The sequence below is a fragment of the Stigmatopora argus genome, chromosome 16 (genome assembly GCF_051989625.1).
Source record: "Stigmatopora argus isolate UIUO_Sarg chromosome 16, RoL_Sarg_1.0, whole genome shotgun sequence".
Classification (NCBI taxonomy): Eukaryota; Metazoa; Chordata; class Actinopteri; order Syngnathiformes; family Syngnathidae; genus Stigmatopora; species Stigmatopora argus.
This window is the reverse complement of record NC_135402.1, coordinates 13,403,815-13,425,397: the sequence shown is the minus strand read 5'-3', so window position 1 is coordinate 13,425,397 and position 21,583 is coordinate 13,403,815. Positions and strand designations below refer to the sequence as shown.

The following is a 21,583-nucleotide window of genomic DNA, read 5'->3' as shown; positions in this document are numbered from 1 at the left end:
CATGTCTGAGATTGAGGGTGCAATCCCAGGTTCAGACCGTTTTGTGTGGAGTTTACATGTTCGCCGTGCCACTACACAAAGATTGGAGGTCTAGCGCTGCCACTGAATTAATAATATTTTAGGTACAGATTTTGTTGCAGCTGGCACTGGTGGTCCTTTAGTACAGTAAGGAAGAACAGTGCATTTTGAAGATGGCATACCATACCTGAAGAAAGAGTATGGCGCTAAGCAGGTAGAGACAAAAGCGGGCATGACTCAGCTCGGTCGGCACAAGTGCTTTTCGCCTCCGATTGGGGAAGAGCACTGTCCTCTTCTTACGCTTCTTCCTCAGCGGCTGCGACGACATGGCAGAGGCAGAGGTGTCGAAGGTGAAGATCTTCGGGCTGGTACGTGCCGGGGCCCCCAGGAGCTGCCCACTCGCCAAGAGTGTCATTGCCTGTCGCCGTTTCTTAAGGGCCTGGTACTTTTGCTTGATGCGGACGACGGCACGCAGGGTGGAAGACACGCCCAAGAGGCTAACGTTGCCTTCAGGACGCATCTCTTCCTGCTGCTCCTCCCCTGACGACCCCCACTCCTCGTATGTCATCTGCTTGAGGACACATGAAAATGTTCATCAAACAAACACAATTTTTAACGTGTTGATTAATTAAGAACTCAGTGGCTGCAATTGACGGCAATGAACAGGAAGTGACCCAATATGAAGAGGAAGTAACACAAATGCCCCAAAAGAAACAGGCAGTTTTCTTGAATTGAACCGACATCAATAGGAAGTGACCATGCACTGAACCTAAATAAACAGGAAGTAACCCAAAGTGAATAGAAAGGGACTCAGAAATGCCCAATGATTAAAAGAAAGTTTTCTGTAATTGAACTAAAATAAACAGGGAGGGAGAACTCCCTGATTGTTTAGTGGTTATTTTGCCTGATTTCAGTGCGGGCAGTGTGGGATCGATTCCAAAGTCAAAAGCCTTTATTGTCTTTATACACAGCTGCGTATAACGAAATTGGTGGTGCTACCACACAAAGTGCGTTTTCCCAGTAAAAACATAAATAAGTAATATAAAAAGTCACGTCCGGGCAAGGTAAATTCTAAAATATTGCACAACCTTGCAACAATGGCAGCGCTCACGGATGCAGCGTCTTTTTGCTCTCCAGTTTGGTGTTTTCCTTTCTCAATCCTATCGTTATTTACCAACATCTGCGAGGCAAACTTTTCCTACAGTCGCCACGACTTAATTGCTATCGGAAGGAGATGCGATATATCCGATGTCACAACGAACTACCAACGGACCTACGATATCCCCGAGGGCATCTCGAGACCTCCGGGATCTCCGTGGATAGTCAGCCCACTCAAAGCACGTTGAAGGAGGCGAAGGCGGCGGAGAGAAAGGAAGCAAAAGCGCGGTTGTCGGGCGGGCCTTGCTGCTAAGCTAAGTCAACAACCACACCGAGCACCGCTTCCGAGTATCTTTTTGACCAACGCCAGATCCATCACCCACAAAATGGATGAGTTGGAACTTCGAATTGCCACCAACAGCTTTGTTAAGAACTTTAACATTATCCTCATCACGGAAACGTGGCTACACCCGCAAATCCCCGACGTTGCGGTATCGCTAGCTAGCCGAACGCTTTTTCGGAACGATCGTTCAAAGGAACTAACAGGCAAAAGCAGAGGAGGACTTTGCTTGTTCATACATAATTAATGGTGTGGTGACAGTAGGATCATTGACACTCACTGTTCCCCGGACTTAGAGCTATTGGCAGTACGATGTAGGCCCTACTATCTACCGAGAGAGCTAACGGTCGTCATAGTAACGGCGGTCTATATTCCTCCTGATGCTAACGTCAACACGGCATTAAACCTCCTGCTAATGGCTGTAAACAAACAACAGCTTGACCATCCCGATGGACTCTGTATTGTTGCTGGTGACTTCAACAGAGCATGTTTAAAGACTGTTCTACCTAAGTTTATCCAATACGTAAAATGTCACACGAGGGGAGACAAAACTCTTGACCATGTTTATTCTAACATTAAACATGCTTACAAAGCCACTTCCCTCCCTCACCTAGCTGGATCAGATCACCTCTGTCTAGCCCTCACCCCAGCATACACTCCATTCCGGAGGCTAACAAGGCCACAAATAAAGACAATAAAAACTTGGCCCGAGGATGCCCGTTCTCAGCTGCAGGACTGTTTTTTCCGCACCAACTGGGAACTCTTTGAACACGACAACCTCCAGGACTATACGGACGCTGTACTTTCCTATATCAAAAACTGCATGGACAATGTCACTAGAAATAAACAAATACAGGTTTTTCCTAACCAAAACCCCTGGATGACCAAGGAGACACAGGCACTCATCAAATGCCGTAACACCGCTTTCAGATCAGGGGACAAGATGAAATATAGAGCTGCCAGAGCTGAGCTGAAAAGAGGCATTAAAAAGGCCAAGGCAGAATATACTAAGAAAATTGAGGAGCACTTCACAGAAAATAACCCAAAGAAGATGTGGCAGAGAATACGACATATTGCCAACTACAATAACAATAATGTCTGTTAACGCAGATGCCTCACTAGCGGAGGAACTGAACCGTTTCTTTGCCCGCTTTGAGACTGACAAATCAGACCCAATCTCAACACCCCCGCCACAACCCTGCAGCAATACACTGAAGTTCCAGGAACAGGAAGTGAGACTGGAAATGCGGTCTGTGAATACCAGGAAGGCTGCTGGACCTGATGGAGTACCTGGGAAGGTGCTCAAAGCCTGTGCTGACCAGCTGGCTGGAGTCTTCACAAAAATCTTCAATTGTTTCCTGCAACAATCCATCATTCCACCCTGCCTGAAATCTTCCACCATTATCCCTGTCCCCAAAAAGCCAACCATCGACAGCATGAATGATTATAGGCCTGTTGCTCTCACGCCTGTGATCATGAAGTGCTTTGAAAAGTTGATAGCCCGCCATATCAGGAATACAATCTCTCCCTCAGTTGACCCTCACCAGTTTGCTTATAGAGCTAACAGGTCCACTGAGGATGCTATCACCATTGCTCTACATACAGCATTGAGCCACCTGGAACACCATGGGAATTACATGAGGATGCTTTTCATTGACTATAGTTTAGCCTTCAACACCATGAAACTGGACACATTCTGACTGACAAACTCTCCCACCTCGGACTATCCTCCTCCATCTGCTGTTGGATAAAGAACTTCCTAACCAACCGACCACAAACTGTTAGACTTGGTTCCCACCTTTCTTCCTCCATTACACTGAGCACTGGCTACCCTCAAGGCTGTGTACTGAGTCCTGTTCTGTACTCCCTGTACACTTATGACTGTACAACAACCCACCAGTCCAACTACATCATCAAATTTGCTGATGACACCACTGTCGTCGGACTCATCTCAGAAGGGGATGAGGCGGCCTATAGAGACGAGGTCAACAAACTGTCTTCGTGGTGCTCGATGAACAACCTCACACTGAACAACACAAAAACTAAAGAAATAATCCTGGACTTCCGCAAACAGAGCACAGATCTGGCCCCACTCCTCATAAATGGAGTTCGTGTAGACAGGGTCCAGTCCTTTAAATTCCTGGGGGTCCACGTCACGAACAAGCTCTCCTGGTCCACAAACACCACGGCAGTAGTGAAGAAGGCCCAGAAACGACTCCATTTCCTGAGGGTACTCAGGAGGAACAACTTGGACACTAAGATTCTGGTAACCTTCTATAAAGCCACTGTGGAGAGCATCCTGGCATACGGCATCACAGTGTGGTACGCTGGAAGCACGGCAGCAGACAAAAAGGCCATACAGAGAGTGATCAACACTGCCCAGAGGATCGTCGGCTGCTCTTTGCCCTCACTGGAAGATATTGCAAGCCCTCGTTACCTCAGCAGAGCCGGGAACATTGTTGGGGACCCGGACCACCCTGGTCACGACCTGTTCCAGCTGCTTCCCTCTGGCAGGCGCTACCAGTCTCACAAGGCACGGACAAAGAGGCTTAAGGATAGCTTCTTTCCCACAGCCATCAGGACTCTAAACCTTTTTGCAGTTGCCGGGAGTTGGTTGCGCTCGGGAGGTGATGCGATGTATCCATCACGGCAGAATGCCAGCAAGTCTGAAACTATCACTTGGTTGGGCTCTTGCCTGAGAAAAGCGCACTTTGTGGAGAAGCACTTTCAATTTCGTCATACACAGCTGGGTATGATGACAATTAGGCTTTTGTCTAGTCAATGACGATGACAAGCCTAAGTCTGATTTTATTTTATTTATTTTATTTATTTAACCTAAGATATTGCACATTGTTATTGCACACCCCAAAGTTATTGCAGAGAAGGGATTGTGTGTCGTGCTAATGCAAGTTCAGAGCCCTGATGGCTCTGGGGAAAAACTGTCTATTTGTCCGTGTTTTGTGAGACCTATAGCGTCTGCCAGAAGGCAGCAGCTGGAACAGGTTGTGACCAGGGTGGTATGGGTCCCTAACAATGTTCCCGACTCTGTTGAGGTAGTGAGGACTGGCAATGTCATCCAGTGAGGGCAAAGAGCAGCCGATGATCTTCTGGGCGGTGTTGATCACTCTCTGCATGGCTTTTCTATCTGCTGCCGTGCTTCCAGCGTACCACACTGTAATGCAGTATGCCAGGATGCTCTCCACAGTGGCACTATAGAAGGTTACCAGAAGCTTAGTGTCCAAGTTGTTCCTCCTTAGTACCCTCAGGAAATCGTTTCTGGGCCTTCTTCACCACTGCTGTGGTGTTGGTAGACCAGGAGAGCTTGTCTGTGACGTGGACCCCCAGGAATTTGAAGGACTGGACCCTGTCTACTCACTCCATTTATGAGGAGTGGGGCCGTTGCGTTTGCGAAAGTCCAGGATTATTTCTTTAGTTTTCGTGGTGTTTAGTGTGAGATTGTTCACCAAATACCACAAAGACAGTTTGTTGACCTCATCTCTGTAGGCAGACTCATCCCCCCTGAGATGAGTCCGACCACAGTGGTGTCATCGGCAAATTTGATGATGGAGTTAGACTGGTGGGTTGGTGTACAGTCGTATGTGTACAAGGAGTACAGAAGAGGACTCAGTACACAGCCTTGAGGGGAGCCAGTGCTCAGTGTAATTGTAATGGAAGAAGAGAGGTGGGGACCGAGTCTAACAGTTTGTGGATGGTTGGTTAAGAAGTTCTTAATCCAGCAGCAGATGGAAGAGGATAGTCTTAGGTGGGAGAGTTTGTCAGCCAGAATGTCCGGTATTATAGTGTTGAAGGCTGAGCTATAGTCAATGAAAAGCATCCTCACATAGTTCTCCAGGTGGCTCAGTGCTGTGTGTAGAGCTACAGCGATGGCGTCCTCAGTGGACTTGTTTGCTTTATAAGCAAACTGGTGAGGGTCAACTGAGGGAGGGATTGTATCCCTGATGTGGCGGGCAACCAACTTTTCGAAGCACTTCATGATCACAGGCGTAAGTGCAACAGACCTGTAATCATTCAGGCTGTCAATGGTTGGCTTTTTAGGAACAGGCATAATGGTGGCATATTTCAGGCAGGAGGGGATGATGGATTGTTGCAGGGAACAATTGAAAATCTTTGTGAAAACCCCAGTCAGCTGGTCAGCACAGGCTTTGAGCACCTTCCCAGGTACTCCGTCAGGGCCAGCAGCCTTCCTGGTGTTCATAGTTCGCAGTACCTGTCTCACTTAATATTCCTGAAGCTTCAGTGTACTGCTGCAAGGTGATGGATGTGTTGAGACTGAATCCGATTTGTCAGTCTCAAAGCGGGCAGAGAAAAGGTTCAGTTCCTCTGCTAGTGAGTCATTTGTGTTAACAGACTATTATTGTCATTGTAATGTGTCGTATTCCCTGCCACATCTTCTTTGGGTTATTTTCTGTTAAGTGCTCCTCAATTTTCCTTGTATATGCTGCTTTGGCCTTTTTAATGCCCCTCTTCAGGTCTGCTCTGGTAACTTGTCCCCTGACCTGAAGGCGGTGTTACGGCATTTAATGAGTGCCTGTGTCTCACTGGTCATCCAGGGTTTTTGGTTAGGAAAAACACACATACATTTATTAACAGTGACCATGTCTATACAATTTTGATATAGGAAAGTACAGTGTATGTGTAGTCCTGGAAGTTGTGGTGTTCAAAAAGTTCCCAAATGGTGCGGGAAAAAACAGTCCTGCAGCTGAGAAAGGGCGTCCTCAGGCCATGTTTTTATTACCGTAATTACTCGAATATAACACGCAGATTTTTGCTATATAATTAATTCCAATAGTTGGGGGTGCGTGTTATAATCAATAACTAAAATAAATTACAAATTTTCGATCGAAAAAAGCATTGTCAAACTCACTTTGACGCACAGATTTTACGTCATCTCGTAGAGCCGACGCACGGATTTTACGTCATCTCGTAAAGCCAATCGGATGATGTGTTGTGGGAGGAAGAGGAAGTGGATGAAGGAAGCGTGGACGTTGATAGGATTCTCAACGAAGAGATGTATGAGAGGTGTCAGGAGTGGCCCTTTTGGCCCTCCTGGGTTGCCGTTGACGCATACCGGCTGTAGCCAATCCATTGATTGCTTTCGTTTCCTGTATTTAAGTAGCGACGCGTCATCACACGTCGCCGGATCGTTCACTATCGTTGACTATCATTGACTGTTGTTAGCGGTTGCTAGCGGTCGCTAGCTGTCGTTATTCTGTTGCCTCTGTCCGTATGCGCGCTGCATGCGGCCACGTTTGTTTCCACGCCTTGGTTGATTCATTAAAGGACTCCGTATCACGCTGAATGCCTCGTCCTCTCCTGCTTCCTGCATTTGGGTCTACCTACATCCACGGTCGCGTCGCACAACGCGGCGCGACCGTAACAGATGCCCCCGATCGCGCTGCGACGACCCAGCGACGCGGCGCGATCATAACAAGAGGACAGACAAAGAGAGAGAGGAACTCTTCATTTGAAGGATTCTAATGAATAAATTTGTTTGAACAAAACAATCGTGAAACGAAGAAAAAAAGGTAAGATTTCTGATTTTCGTCAGCGGGAAATTTTAGGTGCGCACTATATTCGATTACTGCGTTTTTCCAGATATTTTTGGCCCAAAATTACCTGCGTGTTATTTTCGAGTGCGCGTTATATTCGAGTAATTACGGTATCTTTATTTGTGGCCTTGTTATCCTCCGGAGTGGGATGTATGAGGGGGTGAGGGACAGGCAGAGATGGTCGGATCCAGCAAGGTGAGGGAGGGGTGTGGCTCTATAAGCATGTTTAATGATAGAATAAACATGGTCTAGAGTTTTATCTCCTCTGGTATGACACTTCACATACTGGATAAACTTAGGCAGAAGTCTTTAAACATGCTTTGTTAAAGTCACCGGCGACAATAAGGACTTGCTTTCTTTCCCTTCACCACCTCCGTCGTACGCTGGGTGGGCTGACTATCCACGGAGATCCCGGTGGTCTCGAGATGTCCTCAGGGATATTGTAGGTTTGTTGGTAATTTGTTGTGAGGGATATATCGCATCCCCTACCGAGAGTAATTAAATCCTGGCGACAGTAGAAAGCATTTCCCACTCGTGGTGGTGTGGTTGTGAGTAAGGTTGCAACGTCAGCCGACAAACAAAGCCCCAAAGGCTTGGCCTGATGACGCCCTCCTCCGACTCCAAGACTGCTTTTAACAGACATAGTGAGAGACTTTCCACCATGAGGACCTGGGCACATTCACAGACACAGTACTGTCTTACATCAAGTACCGCATGACTATGGTCACTGTGGAGAAGACCATCCAGGTGTGCCCAAACCGGAACTGCATACAGAGCCACACCACTATCACACTTTGGATAGTCACATCATGTCTTTCTGTTCTTGGCCCCAGCTTACACTCCCTTTAGCTGACAAACAAAGCCGGACGTCCGGCTGCCATTGACGTCCGATTCATGTTGACTGCTGCATTATATATCCACTTGATGGAGCTCTAATGACAGATATAGCATCTGCACCTCAGTCAACATGAATCGGACGTCTACCGCCGTCAATGGCAGCTTATTGATAGTGTTTAATTTGGGACAATAATAGTACAAAAGAGGCAAGTTTGTCTATACCAGGGGTGGGCAAACTTTTTGACTTGCGGGCCAGAATGGATACTAAAATTTGACAGCATTTGGACACGCAATGTAATTTATCAAACCTGGGGATTGAAATATAAGAAAAAATACACAATTGAAGGTGGAAATTTATTTTCAAATTTAAGAACATATTATTCAACAAAGGTACAAATTTATTTTCTAATTTACTTTCAACATTAAGAACATACTATTATTCAACGAAAGAAAGCAGTTTTGAGTCCCTCCGAAGCTCCTTTAGCAATAGACTGCGGCACCCTCATTGCAGGAAGGAGCGCTTCCGCAGATCCTGCCCCCCATCAGCTGTCAGGCTCTTTAACAAAAAATGGCTGTGTGTTAAGACCTACCGTATGCATGCATGTACATTTGTGTATGTATGTATGTATATATGTGCTAAGCAACACGCTTATTTAATTATATATTTATTCATGTATTTATTTCTTGACCTACTTACTACCGATCTATTTATGTCTAAAATGCCTTTCCTATTCCTGCATCCTCACCCTCTTGCTACTGTGACAACGAAATTTCACGAATACAGGATGAATAAAGTTATCCAATCCAATCCAAGACAACATATCTAATGTTCGACCACTATGACTCAGGAGTTTTTTTCTTTTTTTTATTCAAGCGCGGAGTTTCTGCAGCTTTCCGGCCGACACGTCCATTTCTAATCCTCTTACCGGAGATGCTTCGCTTATGTGGATCAAGTCCACCGTGACGGGTGGGGGAGGGGACTGCAATTGAGTTATTGGTCCAGCGCATTGTCTGTGTGCATGCCTGAGCAACACGTGTAAAAAGACGGCCGTGCTGAGGTCATTAAAACAGATTTCCATCAGAAACGCTTGAAAAAAAACACGTTAAAGTTCATTGTCACATGACTGCTTGTGAAATCACCATTATAAAATGGTTTTGATGGAATCAATTATAGGTCTGGTTAGCCACACCTGAGAGCTTAAAAATTCAATTTCCACTGAATGTACTACGAGGAAAGGAATTTAGCGACGGACAAACCGCTATAGTACAAACTGTGTAATTAATGACATTTATGGTCAATTATTTGACCTAAACACTTAACTATAATTGCCTGCTTGGTTGTATTGTAAATGCTTTGAACTTTACCACAAGAGTTACAAAGTCATACTGTTTAATTTGTTTGTGTTGTTTAATAATTGGAAAAATATTGACATTTCACCCTTCCAATCACAAACTATGATTTTTTAAGCCTTACTGACGCTCATTTAACCTTATTCGCCCCTCCATGTCACAATGAATTAGACATCTAGCACCGTCAATGGCACCACAACAAGAGCATTAACTGCCAGAATTCTGGTTTCAATGCATTGAAATCTACAGTGGTCAGTGACATAGAATGAGATAATTGATTTGGTCATTCTTAATGATCCCATTTACTTTGATTTGCTTTGTGCTTTATTGTTCTGCGGCCTTTGCGACTGTACTGTCTAACTTGTAACTATGTATTTTTTTTCTGTATCTGCATTCCCCCCCTTCTTGCTACTGTCACAATGAAATTTCCCAAATACGGAATGAATAAAGTTATCCAATCCAATCCAATCCAAATTGAGAGTGATGAGCGGTATTGCAGTGCAAAGGGAAATGAATGAGGTCATTGATTTTTACTATAATTTGGACCACGCTGACGGGCCGGATTAAAAAGCCTAACGGTTCGTATATGGCCCGTGGGCCGTAGTTTGAAAAACATGTACACACACGAATCCGGCGATGATGAAACGTCCGTTGGACGAACGGTCCGTCGACCAAACGTCCGTTGGACGAACGGTCCGTCGACCAAACGTCCGTTGGACGAACGGTCCGTCGACCAAACGTCCGTTGGACGAACGGTCCGTCGACCAAACGTCCGTTGGACGAACGGTCCGTCGACCAAACGTCCGTTGGACGAACGGTCCGTCGACCAAACGTCCGTTGGACGAACGGTCCGTCGACCAAACGTCCGTTGGACGAACGGTCCGTCGACCAACCGTCCGTTGGACGAACGGTCCGTCGACCAAACGTCCGTTGGACGAACGGTCCGTCGACCAAACGTCCGTTGGACGAACGGTCCGTCGACCAAACGTCCGTTGGACGAACGGTCCGTCGACCAAACGTCCGTTGGACGAACGGTCCGTCGACCAAACGTCCGTTGGACGAACGGTCCGTCGACCAAACGTCCGTTGGACGAACGGTCCGTCGACCAAACGTCCGTTGGACGAACGGTCCGTCGACCAAACGTCCGTTGGACGAACGGTCCGTCGACCAAACGTCCGTTGGACGAACGGTCCGTCGACCAAACGTCCGTTGGACGAACGGTCCGTCGACCAAACGTCCGTTGGACGAACGGTCCGTCGACCAAACGTCCGTTGGACGAACGGTCCGTCGACCAAACGTCCGTTGGACGAACGGTGCGTCGACCAAACGTCCGTTGGACGAACGGTCCGTCGACCAAACGTCCGTTGGACGAACGGTCCGTCGACCAAACGTCCGTTGGACGAACGGTCCGTCGACCAAACGTCCGTTGGACGAACGGTCCGTCGACCAAACGTCCGTTGGACGAACGGTCCGTCGACCAAACGTCCGTTGGACGAACGGTCCGTCGACCAAACGTCCGTTGGACGAACGGTCCGTCGACCAAACGTCCGTTGGACGAACTGTCCGTCGACCAAACGTCCGTTGGACCATCAGCTGTCAGGCTCTTTAACAAAAAAATGGCTGAGTGTTAAGACCTACCGTATGCATGCATGTACATTTATGTGTATGTATGTATATATGTGCTAAGCAACACGCTTATTTATTTATATATTTGTTCATGTATTTATTTATTAACTTACTTATTACCGATCTATTTATGTCTAAAATGCCTTTCCTCTTCCTGCATCCTCACCCTCTTGCTACTGTGACAACGAAATTTCACGAATACAGGATGAATAAAGTTATCCAATCCAAGACAACATATCTATAATGTTCGACCACTATGACTCAGGAGTTTTTTCCTTTTTTTTTTATTCAAGCGCGGAGTTTCTGCAGCTTTCCGGCCGACACGTCCATTTCTAATCCTCTTACCGGAGATGCTTCGCTTATGTGGATCAAGTCCACCGTGACGGGTGGGGGAGGGGACTGCAATTGAGTTATTGGTCCAGCGCATTGACCAAACGTCCGTTGGACGAACTGTCCGTCGACCAAACGTCCGTTGGACGAACTGTCGGTCGACCAAACGTCCGTTGGACGAACTGTCGGTCGACCAAACGTCCGTTGGACGAACTGTCGGTCGACCAAACGTCCGTTGGACGAACTGTCCGTCGACCAAACGTCCGTTGGACGAACTGTCCGTCGACCAAACGTCCGTTGGACGAACTGTCCGTCGACCAAACGTCCGTTGGACGAACTGTCCGTCGACCAAACGTCCGTTGGACGAACTGTCCGTCGACCAAACGTCCGTTGGACGAACTGTCCTTCGACCAAACGTCCGTCGACCAAACGTCTTTCGACGGAACGACCGGGTACCCACAAAGACGAACCATAATCACATGACCTGAAGACGGCCTCCAAGAGTTCTTTCCACCAGTACTTTTTTATTATTTTGACCACTAATTTATATATTACTATTTCGTGATTATTTATTTATATATAACCCCATTACTATATATTGATTTCTATGTGTTTGCCTGTTTGTTGACTCAGTGAGCGGCGCAACTAGGCGCTGAACATCTCCAAAACCGTGGCACCCATCCTGGACTTCTGACGGAACAAGCCCGCTCCACTCTGTTAACCTCACTTGGACAACTTATTTATTTATTGATTATTTAATGATTATTTATCCCTACTATATATTGATTGTGTCTGCTTGTTTGTTGTTGCGTCCAGACTCAGCATGTGGTGCGACTTGGCGCTGAACGTCACCAAAACCAACCATGGAACTCATCCTGGAATTCAGATGGAACAATTCATTCTGCTGACCTCACTTGGACTACTTATTTATTAATTGATTTATTTGTCCGTCTGCTGTTATTTGTGCACTATGTGGTGAAAGCTTTAAATCTCATTATACTTGTATAATGACAATAAAAGCATTCAATTCAATACAATTCAATGAGGACCTGGGAAGATTCACAGACTCAGTACTGTCTTACATCAAGTACTGCATGGCTACAGTCACTGTGGAGAAAAACATCCAGGTGTACCCAAACGAGAAACCAATTCAATTCCCTTTAGTAATATACTGATATGTTCTGCCAGCACGGGATAATACACCCTTATGGACCGCAGGTTTTTATTTCTGGAACCGTTTATGTCACTGTGTATGTGCATGCCTGTCCGGTGACCTCAAGCAGGAGAAAAAGCTTGCGACTCATTTGTCGATGTTACAATATATTTCAAAGTATCACCCGTTGCTTTTCTCCATGCTCAGTTAGTGTCCATCTACCACACAGTTTGGATTGTTTCACGATGTGATCTCTGTTTTTTTTCCCCATTTCATTTTCTGATCCGCTTATTCGCTCAAGGTTTGTGGAGGGTGCTGGACCCTACCCCAGCTGACTTGGGGCTAGAGGCGGGGACAGCCGATCGCAGATCTGTTCTTTACGATTTTTCTTATTTTTTGTGATTGAATCAACCCCAGGCAGCCTGGAGGGTAAGTGGTTAGCGTGTCGGCCTCACAGTTCTGGGGTTCTGGGTTCAAATCCAGGTAGGTCCACCGGTGGAGAGTTTGCAAGTTCTCCCCGGGCCTGCGTGGGTTTTCTCCACGTACTCTGGTTTCCTCCCAACATTCCAAAAACATGCATGGTAGGCTGGTTGGATAATCTAAATTGCCCCCAGGTATGAGTGTGAGCGTGAATGGTTGTTTGTCTCCTCGTGCCCTGCGACTGGCTGGCCACTGATGGGTGAATTTGAAGACATGAGAAAGTTCAGTACCATGAAAAGACTCGGTGTACAGAACTCAGCCCAGCTTGCATCATCATCAGCGAAACTGCCTATAACCACAGCGCCGGCGGCTCCCCAGCTGTCTATAGGGTTGAGTCAGCATGAAGATAACCCTGAGCCTCCCATACATTAGCTCGCCTTTTCTTCCCATCGAGACCCTCAATGAGATAGAAGGCATTTTTTGTATCGCATTGATGGTCACATAGCGCTATGTTTATTAAACTCGGTAAGTAGTTGTCACATTTCTGCCTCTGTTTCCATTATTTACCTCTTGGACCATTTGGATGAACACACGAGTGAACAATCAACGGCACTTTCCCTCAACACCACCAATTCAGGATGACCCCTGCCTCATGACCGAAGTCAGCTGGGATAGGCTCTGGCACGCCCCCGCGACCCTAGCGGGGATAAAGCGATTCAGAAAATGAATGAATGTATCAACCCCTGCTATGCCTCACAAGTGTGTTACTTCATCTAAAGATGTTACTAAATCTAAACAGCAACAGAAAATGATAATTGTCAGGAAGGTGGAAGCTCTTGAGATGGCAAAGAAAGGGAACACTTACGCAGCTATCTTGCTCAATTTTAGAGTAAATGAGTCTACCATTCGCTCTATCAAGAAGGACGAGGGTAACATTAGTAAGGCATTTTCCAACACTTAGTAAGACAGCAAAGATGTTTGTTACGTCTCATAAAACTATTGTCTGTGTGGAATCTACTTTGGCCCTTTGGATAGCAGACTGCCGAAAGAACATAGCCTTGGCAACACAGTCTAAACATCGCAGTTATTAACCTACTGCGGCAGTACTCAGTACCCATCTATTGCTATAGTTTAGGTATGACTGAACAAGAAAAGTTTTTAAGCAAAATGGTCATATCTTAATTTCTTGTGCGGTTGAGAGCACCTACACTACCGTTAGTTAGTCCATTCCATCTAAATCAGGTTTTCTCATTACGTCGAGGTGAATATAATTGATTTTAATGAGAAGACAGACAATCACATTAGCTGCGAGACACAAGGAGCTCCCCCCTCGTGCCCCCTTACCGGGCCTTCAGTCTGAGCCTTCTGCTGACCATTTACTTATCACCAGCCTTTATTGCAGGACCAGAGGTGATTAGCAAATGGCAGAGGTGGACAAATGTGCCAAATAAATATAGAATGCAGGAAGGGTTAAAATCCCCAAATAACTAACTAGACAGTGCCATTCTAATCTAAGAGTAGCATAAAAATTAAATGTGTGCACAATTACGCCAACAATATATTTTGCCAATACCGAGCCAATGCCCATGTTTTTAGACCAGTAAAAAATAATGCATAAATATAACCAGTAAATAATAAATCACTTTGTTTGTATTAAAGTCAAGAAATGCTTGCGTGCACAACTTTTTTACAATATCATACAATGTAATTTTTTTTGTCATTAGTTTCTAAAGTGCCCCCCCAACCCCCCCCACCCCCACCCCACTTAGCAGACATGTTTGCCTAGTGTTTTTTTTAATTTACACCAGCCTAGAAAAACACGACTGAATCAGATCCGATCTTGTGACCATATACGATAATGTCCAATACTCCAAATATACTCATATCGGGCACTGATGCAGATACCGAGTATCGGATCGATAAATCTACTGCATTAATGAGGATCTTTTGCTCCTCCAGGGGGCAAAGTCTCCCCTGTCTTCAAAACCTACTGACATCCCTGAACGTCCTATCCATTGGAATGTTCATTTGGTGCCAGTAATCCCACTTCAAATTGATCTCTATTCCCTTTACTTTAAATTAAGTTGATCACCCATTAGTACGTTTTCAAAATATGAGTGACAACTCTCATGACGCTTTTGGATTACATCATAGGTATGTGGTTTGTCTGCCAGTGTTAAAAGAAGCAGTACACCAGTTAGCAAGTAAACTTAAAGAGGAACGCTACTCTCGCAACAAGCAAACCTGGGCGGGAGAGAGACCACGTTCCAAACTTATCACATAATGCTTCCCCCCTTCCTCCTCCAAAGCAACGTGGCCACCCCAAGTGAGTCGGCGCCGAAGGCTTCCCTGAGGCAAAAATATAGTAACTGTGACTCACCTGCAAGGTATCGGGGCGCTCACAGCGCTGCACTGCCAAACTCCATTGTGAGCAGACAGGCTTTGTGTGAGACAGACCTGCAAACAGGCGGCTCCACCTCCATCCTGGTTACAACACTTCCTTCTTTTGCTCCGCCTGATGGAAAAAAACAAACTGCAAGTAGTGTTCTATTGCTTTCATCAGTGCTGCTAACTCAAGTTTGCAAACATATACAGGAACTTTGACCACTGGGGAAAAAAATCATATGACTGGAGCAGATAGAGGGCCGTCTTTATGTTTAATACAGATTTTTTTTTTTACATTGTCAGCCATTGGCAGCAATAGCGACTGAACTGTCAATATCTTGACAGCAACAGATGTCCAGTTTATTTACTCTGGCTGAAGCTGGCAGGGTTCGAATTAATAGATTCGCCATAAAGTGGTCCACTGATTAAATCATTGAACTCATTGATTAATCCCAAAATTATTCTAGCGATTTATCTGTCATTAAATCTTTTCCGGCCTGATGGTGAGTGCAGAGCTGCCAACCTCTCTCGACCCCATTTCAGGAGTACCCCTGTCCCATTTCCGGAGTTTATCCGGAGTCAATGCGATTAACCCAAAATCCACATGCGCTGAAGTCGCACAAGACAAATCATTCAGAACTTTTAAATCAAATGACACTGCACTCTTGTTACAGAATTCTTCCGGTTTACAGTGCAGTTGTATCAAGATGGCGGAAGCCGTGGCGATGATAAGAATTTTGAGGCATTAAAATTGGAAATTTGGTACTTTTCTGAAATGGTTGCTTAAAAAAAATTAAGTGACATTTTTGGGGGATTTCCGGAGTTTAGGGAGGTTGTACGGAGTCCCGGAGTTTGCTCTGCATTTCTGTGTAAATTCCTGAAATTCTGGAGTAGTTGGCAGCTCTGTGAGTGGTTAGCGCATCGGCCAAACATTTCTGAGATCGAGGGATCAACCTCAAGTAGGACCTTCCTGTGTGGAGTTTGCATGTTCTGCTTGGCCTTGCATGGATTTTCTTTGGGTACTCCAGTTTCCTTCCGTATTGGAAAAACATGCATGGTAGGCTGGTTGAACACTTTAAATTTCCCAGGCCCGAAGGCTGTGTGGTGAGTCCACTAGTACCATACTCGCTCTACACACACACTACTTACAATTCCGTGAAAAAGTATTTGCCCCCTTTCTGATCTCTGTGTTTTTTTGCATATTTATCACACATACAGGTTTCAAATCAATTTTTCGTATGACACAGAGACAACCCAACGAAAGAGAAAATGCAGTTTCTAAATGATTTTATTTACAAAAGCAGAAAAAATTAAAACTTTATTTCTGAGATACTGTATGAATCAAAAGCACATTATTAGGGTCAATATAATAAGAAAGTTAATATGCCTGTCTTTGTAAATGCAAAATATCAAATAATTCAATTTGAAAAAAGAAATAAGTCTGTTGATGAGAACCTGAAGCTTTCTAATTACAGAAATTACAATTTTCTTACCAGAAGTTTAAGATGTTGTGGCAGCCATATTGCTTCGAATGTCAAAATATCTCAATTATTTCGATAGTTCGTATTATTCAAATAGTTGTCACTTCCGAACAATAAATAAAACGAAAAAAAAATCAAAGTGGAATTTTGTTTTATTTCAAAATCAAGGCTACTCACATCTGGCCATTCGAGCACGATGAACTAGGTTTAGACGGCAGCACCCTAGATAAGAAGGTTGTGGCCCTGAGCGAGCAGTGACGGGAACATGAGTTTTTTCACGTTTTATGCAAGATACGTGTTTTATCTGTTTATCTTTTCTCTATTTTGAAATAAATGACCATATCGGCGTTACTGTCTTGCGTCATGACGTCACTGCACCATTCACCATCACGTCATCGTGTCATGGTGTCGTCAAATTGCAGTTTTGTGCATGTCATGTTTTTATGCACATATAAGCCGTACCCTCAATTCAGTCATCATTTTTTGTCCAACAAAAGTGGCTTATATGCAAGTAAATATGGTAAATAGAATGTGTCAGACAAAGTGAAGTAGTCTATAAAATCAGAGCATCATGCCACGATCCAAAGAAATTCAAGAAGAAATGTGAAAAAAAGTGATGGATATCTATTAGTCTGGAAAACGTTACAAAGCCATTTTAAGGGCTTTGGGGCTCCAGCGAACCACTATTATTATCCACAAATGGAGAGAACTGGGAACAGTGGCAAACCTTCCCCGGAGTGGTCGGCCAGCTAAAATTACTCCAACAGTGCAACGGCGACTCATTCAGGAGGTCATAAAAACCTAGAAAACATCGAAAGAACTGCAGGCCTCACTGGCCTCAGTTAAGGTCAATGTTCATGGCTCTACTATTAGAAAAAACACTGGCCTGGGCTGGCATTTTATTACATTTGGCAAAAAAAGGCACAGCATTCCATCAAAAGAACACTACACCAACAGTAAAGTATGGTGGTGGTAATGTGATGGTCTGGGGCTGCTTTTGCAGGACGACTTGCTATAATTGATGGAATGAATTCTGCATGCAGCATGACAACGATCCAAAGTACACCAGCAGGTCCACCTCTGAATGGCTAAAAAAAACAAAGTTAAGGTTTTGGAGTGGGCAAGTCAAAGTCCAGATTTAAACCGATTGAAATGCTGTGGTGTGATCTGAAACGGGCTGTTCATGAAAACACTCTAATATTGCAGGATTGAACAATTCTGCACAGGGCCAAAATTCCTCCAAAAGCGTTGTGAAAGATACAAATTATCATAAACGCTTGCTTTCAGTTATTACTTTTTCACAGAGAGCCAGACAAGTTTGTAATTTTGTCTACCTTCGTAAATAAAATCATCATTTAGGAACTGCATTTTCTATTTCCTTGGGTTGCCTCCGTGTCATTTAGGTTGAATACTTACTATGTGTGCACTTGATGACGAAGCTTTAAATCTCCTTGTACTTGTATTATGAAAATCAAAGCATTCAATTCAATTCAATTATCCAAACGGGAGTTGTTTGACCTTTTACGCTGGTGTGAATACAAACTAGCGAACTTTGGTTCGGAACAAACACTGGCAAGCAATGTGGTCTTGGCTGAGACCTGGTAAGCAATGTGGTCGCTTCCAAGCAGCCTGAAGTGTGGTTCACTTTATGTGTGAAAACGACCGCACCATGGTTCAAACCAAAGCTGAAATCATACGCCTATCTGCACATAACAGGCTTTCGTAAAAAGAGGGAAATTACGAACTATGGGTAATGTTGTTGTGTTCTGGTGTATTATGGGAAATGTTTGGTTCAGAGTACCTCTGGTAACGTGAGAAAAGATGGAATTTCTTCTCGATATTTGCACATATTGGACATTGAATAAATACCCTCTGATTTGACACAGGAGGTAAGAGGCTCCTTTATTTTATCACAAAAATGTACATACGGAAAAATAGAAATCCTCCACGCCTTAGTCTGACAAAGACAAGTCTTTGCTTGGTTTTAGATAGATGGAAATGGACTTCCCTATGAGAAGCATAGAACACGTGGCTTTAATATTGGAGTTCTTACATGGATATGAACACGAACGAAAATAAGGAGTTAAAAGGTGATTTAAAATGCAGGGTTCCTAGACAGTATTGTCGCGGGCGTAGGGATATGTCATCGCTTTCACCAACAATGTTTAGCTACCAAACTGTATCTGGAGCTAGCTGCACAAGCAAATATATTGTTGTGTTGACGATGTGGATTCCAGGGACAGCAGTTACGGAGACAAATGGACAGTGGAAAATCCCAGGTAGAATACCCCTCAAGACAGTCGTGGACCAGTCCGCATCTCATTGTTAATCAGAAAATGAATATTCATTTTTGTATTACTATAACTGGGCAAACTCGGGTTTGGGCGTTGTCTTTCTCATCCTCCGCTGGGGGCAGAGACACTCCGCGGACTTATTACTTGGGAGGGAGACCCGGAGCTCTGTATGGAGCCCGGGACACCCCGCCGGAGTCGTGGACTTAGACTTCGACATTTCCGTGATATATATTCGGAATCTGGGATTCCTAACGGTCATATTAAAATAAGGGAATCGGGATTTCCTAAACGATCGTATTAAATAAGGGAATCAGGGATTTCGAAAGGTTGTATGCAGGAGACCTGTTGCTTTACCGTGAAAAATTCTGCAAACTTATTTTTTAGAGTAGAAGTCACAATAGAAATGTGATTCATATAACACAAGTATTTGTTCAGGGACATTTCCGTGATTATATATCTGGAATCGGTGATTGGGGATTCCAGAACTGTCATTTTGAGATAAAGGCAAACGTTCGTATGAAAACAAGGGAATAAGCGATTCCGAAAAAGGTTGTATGCAGGAGACCTGCTACTTTACCGTACAAAAATTCTGCAACCTTATTTTTTAAGTCTTCAGCAGGGAAACGACTGGGTCCACAGATGTTTGAGTCATAGGATTGATTCTAATAACAATTCCAAATTCCTAGAATTGAATATACTAAAATTCTAAATTTATCCGGTGATTTGTGATGACTGAATTGGTGAAAATGGAAGGAGAGCTTGAGAGAGAATGTGAAAGTGTGTGTGTGTTGAAAGGAATGTTGAAAAAGATAAGAATGCCGACGGAGAATGGAATGAATTGATGAGTTTGTACGGAGATGTAGAAGCACAGGTTCTGAATGAGGTTCAAAGACAAGCTAAAATTAGACATGAGTTGGAGAAACAATTTTGTACGTTGAAAGGAAATTTACATTTTACGTGTCAAAAAGGCCAATGGAATATGAATGGTTTGTCCATCGGTTTGTAAAAAAAAGGAGCGTGACATCACAGCTAAGGCAGAACTATAGAGGCGAAGGAGGGAGGTGAGTAGGTGGAGGCATGGCCCAATACAGAGAGAGGAGGCATGTTTCCCCTCGGCCCTCAGGCTGTTCTTAGAGATGTGACACTGAACAAATCCCCCCTCTGGCGAGGGGAGGAAGTCCATGGATGATGAGGCTCTTGGCCTTGATGAGTGGACAGAGTTGTGCGCTTGGTGACATGAGACAGGCCATATCAGCTTCCTGCACTCAACATCAGGTACGAATGATAGAGGAGCAGCAACTACTGGACACCCACATGAAACCCCATTGACCCAGGTGTCAGACGGCTTGTTTAGGGCAATTAAAAATACCTCCCCAAGACCCCATGACTTGGCCCCAACCATGTTCCCATACACCAATGGAGTGGGAGGTCCGGTGCACTAGGAACAGTGTGCTACAGATTGGATAGAAAGCACCGGCCGCCATCCATCCGGCCAATTTGAGAGTGAAACCTTATTCCGAGCAGCTATTGTCGAGGGTCTTCCGGAACCTGTGAAAAAGGAGTTGAAGAAACCAACTTGTTGACAGGTGACGAACCTAGATTTAAACATCACCTGACTCACCATTGTCAGATGTATGATGACGAGAAGGTCAAAGAAAAGCCAAATAATAACATTTGACCTCTACTCTGTTAAAACTCCAACTATCCAAATTCCATAGTGAAGCCAAACAATCTAAACAGGAAAAGAAAGGGCAATCGGCCCAGATGTTCCAGGGTTATGGTGGGGCCCGAGATGTTGGTCAGTTCCATGGTGGATATGGTGGTCGTGGTTTCTCTGGTAGAGGGTACTCGGGACAAGGCCAACAAGGCAACTGTTTTGTGTGTGGCGGTATTGGACACTGGGGACGTGATTGTCCCAGTCAACAGCAGCAACAGCAACAACTGTTCCCGCAGCAACCCCAAGCACAGCAGTATGGCCCACCACACCAACAGCGGCCTATGCGCGGAGGAGGACAAGGCACTGGCAGACCATGGCGGCCCCAGCAGCCGGCTCAGTCACCTGGACAATATTACCAGGGCGGAGATGATTCTTATGGTCCATGGGATCCTCCACACTCTGAATAGAGGTGCCCGAGAGGCTCGTGTGAATTTGATGGTAAGAGACTTGTTGATGTCTATTGGAGCTACCATCTTATGTGGGCCGGATGGCCTCACAGTGACTACACCAAATGGTGCAAAGATTTCGTGTTCACAAAAAGTATGAACATGTGGACAGTGGTTGATGTGTCCTTTGCAACAAGATTCAGAGGTAGCAACAATCTATTGGTCACGTCTTGATCCTGAAACTCCGGCCACTGGGGGACTGTTGTCTGTTTATCACCTGTGGAAATCATTCATTGACTCACCATGCTTTACCATCATCCATGAATGATTTTCATTGTACGTTGTTTTAATACACAGAAGATGACTTAGTCTATTGAGACCGTTTTCAGAAGGTTCTTGGAACACCCTGGCAGTTGAAATCCACCAAAATCTTTATGGGTCTGGAAGGTTGATTTGGATACATCGAAAAAAGTGTGGTACAAAATGTCGGACACAGCCGACCCACACATTACTTTGGGTCTGTCTCCTGGTCATGAAGCTTGCCAACTCGGTCCAATGGTCAAGAAACTTCTTAAAGT

General features: G+C 44.9%; 1 protein-coding gene across 4 annotated transcripts in view; it reads right to left on the bottom strand.

Annotated features, from left to right (window-relative positions):
• tor4aa (torsin family 4, member Aa) overlaps window positions 1-15,296 on the bottom strand; it is a 32,748-nt gene extending 17,452 nt beyond the window's left edge. The window contains exons 1-3 of one of the 4 annotated variants that reach the window (XM_077621974.1): window positions 15,123-15,296; window positions 13,310-13,439; window positions 206-589 (exon numbers count right to left, since the gene is read on the bottom strand). In XM_077621974.1, the coding sequence (XP_077478100.1) occupies window positions 206-589; window positions 13,310-13,321 (396 nt within the window). In that variant the 5' untranslated portion in view covers window positions 13,322-13,439; window positions 15,123-15,296. The remainder of the gene's footprint in view (window positions 1-205; window positions 590-13,309; window positions 13,440-15,122) is intronic. The other 3 variants (XM_077621970.1, XM_077621972.1, XM_077621973.1) reach the window with 3 other exon arrangements.
• Between the last annotated feature and the right edge of the window lie 6,287 nt (window positions 15,297-21,583).